A 13,039-nucleotide genomic window follows, 5' to 3' on the forward strand; every position below is an offset into this window, starting at 1 on the left:
TAAGGGAAACACTCGGTTAATATGAACAAAATTTTCGATTTTCAAAATTTTTCTTTCAAAATTTTTCTTATTCTTTTCCTGTTGCTTCTCTGCTAGGGTTGCATTCAGGAATGTTTTCCCATTTAATTGAAAATCTCACATGATATTCCGTATTCTGGAACACATAGCCAGCATGGGAAACATTGTTCGATAAGAGTGATCGTCACGTCAATAATGAGTTTCAATCAGCAAATGCAATTCTGCATTCAGATGTGCCTTTTTATTTTTCAGAAGTTAGCTAGTATGTATGGCTAATGTAAATATTGAATAATTCTGAATTAATTGTATAAAATTACTTAACCTGTCTAGTGGAATCTGATGTACATCCAGCTGTGTCTGAGGAGTAACACATAGGGAAAACATGAAAACATCCATGCAGCTATCCTATGCACTGGGACTAGAACCCGAGCCTGACCTACAAGTCTTCAGTGGCTTTTACCACCTGCTACTGGTGGGCCAATGAGTACAGTTGACTTAGAAATTACCAGACATTTTTATTCCTATATGCAACAGCTCAATATACAAGAATTTTTCACCAAAAAATGATCTGTTAGTGCATTTGTTCAAGTTACAGTATAGTAAATAATGTACTACTGTAGTGTTTTCTGTGATGACATATATAATATACTGTAGTAAATATGTAACTTTTTACTGTAAATGGTTAATATGTAGAAATAGAAAAAGTATTCAAACAATAAAATTTTAATCTCCAATTAATATACGTTTTTTAACACTAAGTTCCTGATTTTTCGGTTGTACTCTAAGTTTCTAACAATTATTTTAAGTTTTAACATGCTTTACTGTCTATTCTCATTTCCTATCCACTATTCCCAACCAGAACGAGTTTTTAGTATCGTGTTTTATGCAAATGAGTATTTAAAGTAAGTTCAATGTACTTCAAGAGAGAGTGCTTTGGGGGCCTGTAGTGACACATATTTGCCTTCTGGCTACTTCCTTCTTGAATTTACTACACTTAGTCATATTGTACATGCCTGTTAATAATTGTTGGCTGGTTAAATTAAGGGCCAACTATATTAGATATTTGTGCCTATGTTCACCTAAAGTCTATTTAGTTTAACATTAGATTAGTTTCTTATTTTCTTATTCTGGTTTAAAAGCCTGAGCCATCTGTTATTATTTCTTTAAGCGAATAAAAGGGCATTTTAACCCTTTTCAAGACTCTGTCATACATACTTGAACTCAGAAATAATTCACTACTTAGTTCACTAGGTTCTTTGACATTTTAACATAGCCAAAGTACCGAGGAACATTACAAGGGCTTACTGTATAAATAATTTACAATAAGTGTATATTGATATTATATGTCAGTTAATAAGGATAAACTTTTCTTGATATCTTTTCTACATTCAGACAAAAATCTGTTGCGCTCTTTACTAAAACTTTCTACTTTAACTTCATCTAATAGTTTTACTAACTGTACTATAGACTTGCATGTTCTTTTGTTTTATAGAATGTGCTTAAATTTGATTGAAGATGTGCCAGCAAGTATAGAGGAAGAGCTTGATTTAATTTCTGCTATATCATTGCTACAAGAGTTTAATGTTAATGTTTTACCTTTGCAAGGTATGTGCACTTTTAATGCCAGTTGATATGTGTTCTGGTTTCTGCTTTGTACTTGTATGCCTTAAAAAAGCATTATGTTAATGCTCTAACTTATGATGAGTCTTACTAATTTCTGTAACTTTTATTTGAGAATTGTCTGCTAGATTTTCACAGTTTGCTCACTAATGCTTAAATTATTGCATAAAGTTGTGAAATGTGTCACACATTAATTTATATGTATGATATTTATATATGCATGTCTAGTATGTTTTACTGATGTGTAGCGATTACAAAAATATTGATGAGCCTACTACTGGCCAGATGGATAAGACCATTAAGCACTGATAGTTTGGTCTGAGTTCAAATGCTAGCAGGCAGCTCCCCCCCTTTTTTGGCACTTTACTCGTGTATAATGCATATCTGTTAACTGTAACAAATTGTGTTCAAAGTGAATATTCTTATCAAGACAGGAGAGAAACACACCTCAAATCATAAAAGTGAAGCAATTACCTGTGTTAGGCATAGGTTTTTTTTCAATTTCAAGGGCAAACAAGGTACCTCTTCATCTAAGAGGCAGTGTGTAGCAATTAAGGGCTCACAGAGGCTGTACCAGGTAGCAACATGCCTAGCACCAGCCCAGCCTTAGTGTTAAGAGTGTGATAGCTTGGGGCCTGAGTTCATCCCAGAGATGTCATGATTGTTTGTAAGTGTAAAATATTTTTTCGACTGTCAGCTGTAACAGTCCTCTTCAGACAATGGGAGGAAAAAATGGGTAAACTTCAGGCTTTATGAAATTATTTCCAGAATAACAAGATATTTTTTGACTGCACCACATATTTCAGATTTAATTATAAACCTTATGGTTATTTGAATATGTTAGGCTATCTACCTGAGGGGAGGTGTGGCTTCATAGAGGAGCTGCTTGTATTCATGTTAACACATGAGGAAAACCACAAAACGAACCACAAAACCAGCCTATTGATTTGAATATGAACTCCAGTCGAATTACCAGCATACAGTGGTGTTAACTACTCAGCCATTGGTGGGGTTTCCTAAGCCTCTTTTAAAAACGTTTTTGAAAACTTATCAGATGTACTTAAAAGCAACTGAGGGCAAAGAAGAAGAAAATATTCTGTGGCAGCTGTTACCATAAATTGTCCCACATAGTTAAATTTATCAATTTTTTATTCAATTTCTAAAATAATTTGACTTTGGGGTTTAAAGACTTTTATTTTGTTTAAAAATGTTACGATTATGTATTTGTATTCTTTTTTCCCCATGAAAGTAAGCATTTAATTAGATTTTGATGTTTTGTTTTTATGAGATAAAATCCTCTAAATATCTGTTTTCAAATCGAAATTATAGTTTTTTTTTTTTTTTTTTTCCATTTTTACTGTGAGGTTATTATCAGCAAAATGATTATGAAACTTCTGTGTTGCTAGTTTGTTTCATGCAAATTTTAATTTGAAAATTTTCTACCAAACTTATCTTAATATGTGCATTTATAATGTGATTTCAGTATGTACTTTTCATATATTTCAAAAATGTGCTTAAAATTTCCCCCTTAAAATGTAATATCAACTAAGACTTCTTAATAGTATCATAACACAATTCTAAAACTATTATCAACTGCCCTATTAAATCTAAATCAATAAATAAAACCATAGTTTTCATTAGAAAGCCAGAAAAATGTCTTGTATTTTGTTGAAACCATGCAAAGTATTATCACCTCATTTCATTTTTTTTTTTTTTTTGTATAATTTCTATTTTAGTGAGGTTGTGTGAAAATAGGTTAACTCTAGTGCAAGAAGTGCTTCAAAAGAAGGATAAAAACTACAAGAAATCAGCGAAGGTAATTAACTGTTTTTTCTTAAAGCAAATTTTTTTTTTTTTTTTTTTTGGAAATATTTCAGAAAAATCTGTCTGGATTGTTTCCAACTATTCTTTCAACACAAAGCAAAATAACTTTACACTGAATAATATAAAAGCAAAATATCAGTACAAAAAAGAGTAGCTATAGCAGCATGATGACAAAGTACTGATGGCAAAGTACTGTTATAACTGTGACTTTAGTTTAAAGTTAACATTCAAACTAACAGTTAACACACAAAATCATTTCAATCTGTTGGCAGGTTGTATCTAAAAACTATCTGTAATATTTTATTTTAAAATACTCACTTAAGAGTCATTTTCCCTTAACCAGCTTGTTTAATATACATGGTGATAGCTGCAGTTGACTGTTGAGTGCCTAATTGTTTTTCCCACTTCACTTTCATTAAGCATGATTCACTTTCCACGTAACCAGTATAGTGGTTAGCGTTGCTGACTGCCATGCCAAAGGTCCGGGTTCGAATCCTGGAGAAGGCATGGATGTTTGTAAATGTATAGTGTCCGTGCGGCATGGGGGCACTCTAAATATGTGGCGAGCTGAAAGTCCCCTCGAAAGGTTACTGGTAAGAGACCCTCGGACCCATACCTCCAGGGCGCTCTCCATCAAAATTTGGGGTGTAATTGAGCTAAGTCTCACTGTCACCTGTAAGGTGCTCAAGATTGTTACCAACGACAGACGTAATGTTGCACTTCTTGCCATGAGGAATTTCATGGGCTTGGGCTGACTATAGGTCAGACAACTGAACATTAGTCAACAGCAATGTTTAACTTTGTGAAAGGCACATGAATGAGAACTATCCTTGAGCTCTCGAATAAAATTGCAAAATAAAGGCTTTGAGGTGCTGATGATAAGTGTTACGATTGCAGATAAGGGACATAGAATTTGCCTTTTTTAAAGTAATAGACTACAACTACAAACACAAAAATGAATGCAAATAAAACCTGCATTCATTGCATAAGTTAGATGATGATTCCCCCCCCCCCTGATTTGATGAAAACTAGATGTAGAATGATGAAAACTTGCATTCGTTGGATAAGTTAGATGATGATTTTTTTTCCCCCTGATTTGATGAAAACTAGATGTAGAATTTTTTTACCACATTTGTAGAATATTCTGTCAGAATGTACGTATGAAGTTTATAGATTGAGCTGGGTGCATATCTAATTTCATAGTTTCTTTTTTACATCTTAAATGTTTTATTTTAAGACTTAAAAAGTATGCAAGTTTTCTTTTTCACTTCAGTTAGAAATTTAGGTTACGTTTTATAAATTTTTCATCTCTCTGAGGTATTTACTTCTTGTTAGTGTGATGTTTTGTTGATGTTTGTTTCTTACTTAATGATAATATTTAATAAAGGCTTTTTACTTTTAAATACTTTTTAGATAATGAAACTTGCATATCTTCTAAGAGCTGGAAGTACTAACAAACATGAAAGAGAGGGTAAAGTATTGACCTTAATTGGAGAACGTGCATTTCAGGTTTGTTTTGATTGAGAACTGTTTATTAATTCAAGAATTTTATTTTAATATAGTATAAGGGACAGTCAGATGAAAATGAGACAGACTATATAACAAGCATGGCGCAGAATGACAGACACAGCCTGACGGAAGAGCAGAAGTTGAACAGAATGTAGACATAGCACCTGGAATAGGATCATGATGCAAAATATTGTTTCATGTCCCGTATTGTTGCTGGTGAAACATGAAATGGTGATGGAGTCTGATGAAACTTTGTACCATATTTTGAGCCAGACAGCAAGCGTCGGAGGAAAGCGCACCGTTTCACCCCAATGGAAAAACTCTGGGAAAGTCGTTCTGACCTTTTACTGTGACTGCAAGGTCAGTCGAATCTAGATCCCTGACAGTCCAGATGTCTGCCCTTGCAATTTTCATGTTTTTGGACCCCTGAAGAAAAAGGCCATCGATTTTCTTCGGACGAAGAGGTTAATACCTGTCCACGAAGAGGTTCCGTGGGCAACCGAAAAGCCTTTTCCACGATAGCTATTAACTATCTTTTCTCACAGAGGGATAAATGCTTTAGCAGTTATGGTGATTACTTTTGAAATAATAAACAGATTACTTACTTTTTTCCTATCTGTCTTGTTTTCATTTGAGTGACCGTTATAGCATAAATAACTATAGAAATTGTTTGTGATATTAATTTTCGTGTAGCAGTTTTTAATTAATATTTTGCTTGCTAAATGTTTCTATGGATAATCTTATCTGCATTCTTGCTGTCGGTTAAGTATAAGGAAGGGCTGTTAAGTAATAGATGGTTTTGCAAACAGTAAGCTGCAAATTGGTCTGCTATTAATCTGACTAACTAACACAGTTATCTCTTTAATGGAAGAAACTTGAACTATATAAGTGGCCCATTTATTAGTCATCTACTACTGAAGAGCACTTATCGGGAGTCCCTTTTAGGGTTAAATGAAAATTCCAACTGAGGTCACAAATTATCAGTGGAAGTGTATGGTTTGATTGCTGGCATAACAAAAATATCTGTAGATGATGTGTCCTTTGTTTCCTTCAAAGAGATCCAATTGCCTGTCTACTGCTAGTATATGCCTAGAAAATAGACATTTTGAACAATTATACCCAAATTAGGGCTGCAGAGGAAATATCTAAAAAATTTTGTTTCTTGCATCAAAAAATAGTATAGGTAGTCAATTATTATATTAGCTGCGTAATAATTTTTTTCTGTAGAATAAGTAGAATAAAGGTGCACAATCAGTTGAATAATAATTATGATTATAATTGATTGTATAATGTAAAATAATTTATTATATAGTCCGTAAAATAATAGGCACTTTCTGATTATCCACAACCCTGCCCCAAAATCATAAAAACTAAGCAATATGTCGCCAAAATAATTATGTGTCAACTCAGTTATGTAGCAACTCAAGCATGCGTGTAACATCTGTTTTGGCCAGTGCCCTATGCCAGTGTAGTATAAATACTGAGTTTATGCAATTTTTTGTATTTTTTTAAAGCAAAAACAGATTTCGGTTCATATAGGGAAGGAAAACAGTATAAAAAAGAAGGATTTCTCAAAAAAGTGTTTTATTAACAATATTTCTTGCTTTTTTTATTTTAGTGATTGATTGCTCTCGTATGATATTATTAGTGCACTGCCAGTTAGAAAATGACTTCAACTTAAAATTTTTTGCAAGAATTAGCTCAAGCATTAGCTTGTCAAAAAATTAGTTGCCAACATGTTTGCACCTTATTCAGGAAAGGGGCCAGTATTCAAGATGCAGTAACATAACATCATGATGAGTGGCCACATTCCCTATATGTGAGTGCAACTGAGACTGTGATCAGCCAACGACACACTGCAGTTTTACTGCCTCATGTTCATTTTTTCTGTGGTGTTTTTAGTGATATATTTCTTTTTATGGATGACAATGCACTATATCATCAGACACTTGCTATTCAATGTTGTCTAACCAGCAAGGATGTTCAATGCCTTTTGTGGCATTCATGTTCTCCAGATCTAAATCCCACTGAAAATGCTTGGGATGTTCTAGGAAGGTGACTTGCTGATCAAAAATATTCTCTGATGAACAAGACTACCCTAATCTGTGTAATAACCGAGAGTAGAATTGATTGCCTCAACAGTGACTGGATAATATGAAGAGCATGGCACAATGTGTAGAAAGTTGCACTGCCCTCCCATGGTGAACATTCTCCGTATACCTTTCCCTAAGGTGCTTACTGTCATTCATATGCATTATTCTATTTCTCCATTCATAGAATCAAAAGAACTGTTTTTTTATGTTTGGATCATTCAAAACCTTTCCTGGAAAAAAAAAAAAAAAATGACCTTTATTCCAGGGCTGTGGAGTCAGTAGGAAAAATAACTGACTCTGACTCTGGCTCCTGGTATTTTAATGACTTCCTTATATATATATATAAACATATACACATGGGTTACAGCTTATTTTTTTAATATAAAAGAAGTAATAAATGCTACAGGAAAAAATTGATTTCATAGCAAATTTATTTATATTAATTAGCATTTATTATGAAATGGAAAAACTGGCATTAGTTATTTCTATGAAATAGTAAAGCTTCGGCAAGAATTTCTTTGTTGGAGGGCCATAGATCCGATTTCATAAACTTCAGAGCTGAGAAGAGTCTTTCCACACTAACTTGAGTAGGAAGAAGAGCTGTTACTGTTAGGACTACCATATTTGACGGCATATAAGACGCACCCTTATTTAGAAGGTCACATGCATGTAGATGTAGAAAAAGTTATGTGTGTTTAGATCTTAATCCGGGCTAAAAGTAGCATTCAGTATTGAAAGTTAACCTGTGTCCTTCACGTATAATACGCAGGTAACTTTTTTGAGACCAGATTTAGGGAAAAAAAGTGCGTCTTATATGCCGTCAAATACGGTACTTCTTTTAACTTTTCAGGATAGATTTTTATAAGTTCTAAAAGAGGTGTCTTGCAAGTGCAATCATATTTCTCTATTTCTTCAAAGGCCGTGTTGAAATCTTGTTTGTATTTTTTCCTTTTTATACGTAAAGTCTCTTGTTTCTTTGTTTTGCCTTATCCTTTTCAATATTATCCAAAAATATTTCTCAAAATCTAATTCATCACTGGAAAAGGAGGATAGAGACTCAATTGCAGTGTCTGAAGTTTGACTGTCCTGACTCGAATTCTCCAAATGTTCTCAGAATAATTTCATTCTTAATGAAAGTTCATAGATGACTTTCTTTGCCTTCATCCAAGAAAATTTGCTGTTTCTGATCTCCATATATTGAACCCAGCAAGATCTCATTGTCTAGCAAACTAGTTTCTCTTTTCTTCATTGAAGAAATGATTCCTTCTGCAATAAACACTCCATTTCAGAAAGAACAACATTCCATTCTTGGATTCTTGCCTCTATCCTCCTCCCATATATTTAGTTATTAATATGTCAATAAAATAGAAAATAACTATTTATTAATGTATACAGTTCATAAATAAAAATAATAACTCAGCTTGTCATTTTTTTTTTCACTTCATTTTAATTTCATTTCAAATTCAAACTGTCCAACAAAAACTGGAGTCGGAGTGGGAGTCGACCTGTTTTTAGTGACTCCAGCTCCGACTCCTTTTACCCCAAAATCTGCCTGATTCCAACTCCACAGCCTTGCGTTATTCCAATGTCAAAACAGTATGGCAACAATATTTTCTTCTGTTTGGCCTCTAACCCTGCTTAATGTTATGCCACACTACAATTTGACATTTGTCTTTAGCAATCGTCCCGCAGTGTGTGCAATGTGTGTTGTTAGTTTTATTTTCGTCATATTTAAAGTAACTTTGGTAAATAAAAGCTTATTCTTTCACCACTAAGTTCATTTTTAATTCTTAAAAATTTATCAGTTGCAATTAGTCAAAAACTTAAAATTAAAATTTAGAACAGAAAATTAAATAGTAAACTTATTTTTTTACACCAAAAATAATTTGGATTATTAGTTTAATAACCCAAATTATGCATTATAAAGTGACTGATATCAGTGAAATTTGTCAGTGATATTATTTTGAAGTTACATCGTTGCATACATCGCTGAAAATCTTCCAATGATTGAAAAGTGTAAAAGAAAGGATACCGTATGTTACAACAATTTTATTATTTTATAATTAATTATTATTAACATATACAACAATTTTAAGATATGTTTGTATTTAATATTTCACTTGTACTCATAAAATGTCTTTCAATGTACTTTTCTTTCAAATTAAAAACAGATTTTTAGCCCAAAGGAGCATTAGACCCAAAGGCCTATTTGTCTCAAAATGGAATTTTGCATCATTTCACTTTCCAAACTGTTGCCACCAAGTATATTCGCCTTGTAGTATATTTAAAGAAACTAAATAATGAAGAATTTGGATGAATGCATGAATGTTTCTTGCATTGTGAAAAAACAACAGTACTTAGAATAATGTAGTCCTCCAACCAAACATGGGCACTTGGAAGCCCAAATTTTGAATTTAGAATTTGTTTTTATATCTATTTCAAATTTTGTAAAACTGTAACAAATTTTTTTATTATCAAACTCAATGATTTCAAAGGGAGCAGTGACAACACATGATGCTAAAAAACGTTTTTATCACCAGCGTGCGAGACAGTGTGTCAGGAATTCTAAAGATATGCTGTTTTCAAATATTTTGTGATATTGCTGTTGAATTGAATTTATGTGGTTTAAGTATGAAAAACTGATAATATTTAATAAATAAAGGCAACACATGAAACTTTAAAAAAAAAAAAAAAAAAAAAAAAAAAAACCTCTTTTAGGTGTAATATATATAATCTGAAAGCTTTCAGATTTTCTTTCTTTTTTATATTTTTTTAATTTATTTATTTTATTTATTTATTTTTTAGTGTAAAGATTACAAGGAATGTCTATCTGCATGTAAGCAACTGATGGCTGGGGTGCACAAAGAAGGATGGATGATCTGCTACGCTTTAGGTGAATGTAATGAATTTGATGACATTCCATCTAGGTACGTTTGTGTTACAAATTTATATGTATTTTATGTATCATTTGGACATATGTATTTGGATATATGTATTTTATGTATCATTTGGACACCAAAGAATATGCAACGGGTGCAGCTGCATCGGGCAGCAAAATTTGTAAAATTCAGGAAACCGTTGAGGAGTAGAATCTACGAATCTTCATCGGGCAACAAAAAAACCTAGCACGAACACTGCATATCACATATAACGGGTGTTTTTTTTTTTTTTTTTTTTTTTTTTTTTTAATTTGTAGTTGAATCTTTTAGGATCAATTTTTGCTGTAAAAGTATTTATATTTTACATAATGCAATGCAGGCCTTTTTTTTGCTGTTGTATAACAAAGCAGAGGTTATTAGTCTATTCTCTTCCTCTTAATAAATTAAAGTAATTGGTATCTGTTCATATTTTGAAGACACTGCAGGGAGACAATTTTAAATCCCGTGTCAAAATTGCCAAAACAATTGATTAGCCATCCATCCAACATATGCAGTCATAAGGCTGAGAGCATTAATATGATTAACTGCACTTGACTGGAAATTTGGTTAATTTCATCAAACAGCACACATTGGTCCTTTGTTAAACATATAAAGTAATAAAATAATAGTGTAAGGAAAGAAAATGTATGCAACATATACAACAGACGGAAAGAAAACATGATACATTTTTTTCCTCATTGTCTTCCATTGTTAATGAACCATCTTGTTTCTTTATTTGATAAAGTTCAAAGGAGATGCTTTTTCCTTTTTCTAAATTGTAGTTAAGTGCTAAATAGTGACTTGGGTAAAAGATTTTCCCAAAAATGATTCCAGAATTAGCCTTGGCTTTATGAATATTACATTTATAAAACATTCTTCTTTTTTTGTAAATGATATGTAGACTATTCTGTCCAGCTCCTTTCAAGTTTCACTCTGATATCTTCATCTCAGTGCACTTACCTTTATCCTTTCAATGGTTAATTCTTTTGTCCAGCAAGCATGTGACTTAGGAAATTTTTTGAAAAATTTATTTATAATTTTCCAGAATTAGCCTTGGCTTTATGAATATTACATTTATGAAACATTTCTTCTTTTTTTGTAAATGATATGTAGACTATTTCTGTCTAGCTCCTTCCAAGTTTCACTCTGATATCTTCATCTCAGTGCACTTACCTTTATCCTTTCAATGGTTAATTCTTTTGTCCAGCAAGCATGTGACTTAGGAAATTTTTTGGAAAATTTATTTATAATTTTTGTATTATTATACAGATTATGTAACTCGAAGTCTGTATAATTAATTTGTCTATTTGATTTTTGTATTTAAATCTCCAGTATATTGGAAGTTAGTAAATAAATCTTCTCTTAAAGGTATCCAATCAGTCTGTAGAGTTTCACCTCTTAACCCCTTCGCGCCTACTGTCACGTCTACGTGCCAGCAACGAACACACTCACTTCCCAGCCGACATGCAGGCGTGCCAGAGCATTTTCCCGTTCAGCTCTGACTGTCACGTATTTGTGCCAGTGTCCTGGAACGTTTTAAAAACTATAATTTCTGCCACAAGATGGCACTGTATGTCCATATGGTTTCAGATACATGTACACTGGTGTGCAAAAATTAAGGACAAAGTCGAAAAATTAGCATATCAGCTGAACGAAGAGGCAGAGTGGACAGAAAGACCAATCAGGAGATTAAGTAAGGTGATGTACGGTAGCACGTGCGCAGATATGCAGGTAGACGTAATGGGGAAGTGTCTGAGTAGTATAAAGCATGTTGTCGGTGTAATATAAGTATTTCTGGCAAAGAGATTGCACGCTGTATAGCAGTTAAAATCACAACAAGTTGTTGCCTCCGCGAGAAATGACGAATAATCAATCTGTTAGACAACATCTGGATGCTTTTACCCGAGGTCGAATCATTGGGAAGTTGGAGGAAGGCCGCAGTGTGACAAGTGTGGCTGCAGAGTTCGGAATTGCTCACAGCATCGTTTCACGACTTTGGAGACAATTTCAAACTACAGGAACAGCTATCCGGGGGTTTAGTAGTGGTCATCCACGAGAAACCACACCCGCAGATGACCGGTATATTGCCTTACAGGCCAGAAGAAACAGGCAGCAGACAGTGGGAGAAATCGCTAGACACACGACACAGGCGACTGGACGACCGATATCGCGTTTTACCGTGGCCAGAAGACTGCACAGTGGTGGTCTGTTTGCACGACACCCTGTACGGTGTGTACCTCTAACGCCTGCCCATCGGAGAAGGCATTCTCTGTGGTGCCGGGAACACCGGAATTGGAGAGACAATGAATGGGGACGAGTACTCTTTACAGATGAGAACAGATTCGGTCTGAGTAGCGATTCTCATCGCATACTCATCTGGAGAGAGCGGGGAAGCCGCAATCATCCCTCGAACATCATTGAAAGGGACAGGTATGGAGGTGGCGGTGTTCTCGTTTGGGGAGGCATCATGCTTGGTAGTCGTACAGACCTTCACACCTTCGACGCAGGTTCAGTCAACGGGACCCGTTATTGTAACGAGATTCTTCTTCCATATGTGCGTCTTTTTAGAGGCGCTATGGATCCACAGTTCCTTTTCATGGACGACAATGCACCATGTGATCGCACAGTAGCTGCCGAACAGCTCTTAGAGAGTGAGGATATTGAACATATGGATTGGCTGACACGATCTCCGGATCTCAATCCCATCGAGCATATATGGGATTTTCTAGGCAGACGCTTGGCAGCTCGTACCTTACCGCCAGTAACGATTCCGGAGCTTCGATTGGCGCTGCAAGATGAATGGGCAGCAATGCCTCAACAACTCATTGACACCCTCATTCTCAAGATGGGCAGATGCTGTGAAACCTGCCTAGCAGTCAGGGGAGATCATATCCCCTATTAAAGACCGGATGTTTCTTGCTGGACACCCATCACGGATGTTTCGGCCTTCGGTCGCATTGCGCTCCATGCTACTTTTTCAATAAAGCTTCTTTTTATCCCTCTGATTTCTCTTTTAGTAAGTGTTGCTTACATTACTCACGTCCTTACGTATTGGGG

The 13,039-nt window shown here is 34.4% G+C and overlaps 1 protein-coding gene across 4 annotated transcripts in view; it reads left to right on the forward strand.

Moving 5' to 3' along the window:
* The window catches only part of LOC118183815 (NBAS subunit of NRZ tethering complex-like), a 255,307-nt gene that overhangs the window by 124,144 nt on the left and 118,124 nt on the right, over window positions 1-13,039 (forward strand). For all 4 annotated transcript variants that reach the window (XM_085827241.1, XM_085827243.1, XM_085827242.1 and 1 more), the window contains 4 exons: window positions 1,511-1,623; window positions 3,375-3,454; window positions 4,876-4,971; window positions 9,870-9,991. In XM_085827241.1, the coding sequence (XP_085683367.1) occupies window positions 1,511-1,623; window positions 3,375-3,454; window positions 4,876-4,971; window positions 9,870-9,991 (411 nt within the window). The remainder of the gene's footprint in view (window positions 1-1,510; window positions 1,624-3,374; window positions 3,455-4,875; window positions 4,972-9,869; window positions 9,992-13,039) is intronic.

The sequence above is a fragment of the Stegodyphus dumicola genome, chromosome 11 (assembly GCF_044657685.1).
Source record: "Stegodyphus dumicola isolate Sdum_Otavi_A_Nest chromosome 11, ASM4465768v1".
NCBI classification, from domain to species: domain Eukaryota; kingdom Metazoa; phylum Arthropoda; class Arachnida; order Araneae; family Eresidae; genus Stegodyphus; species Stegodyphus dumicola.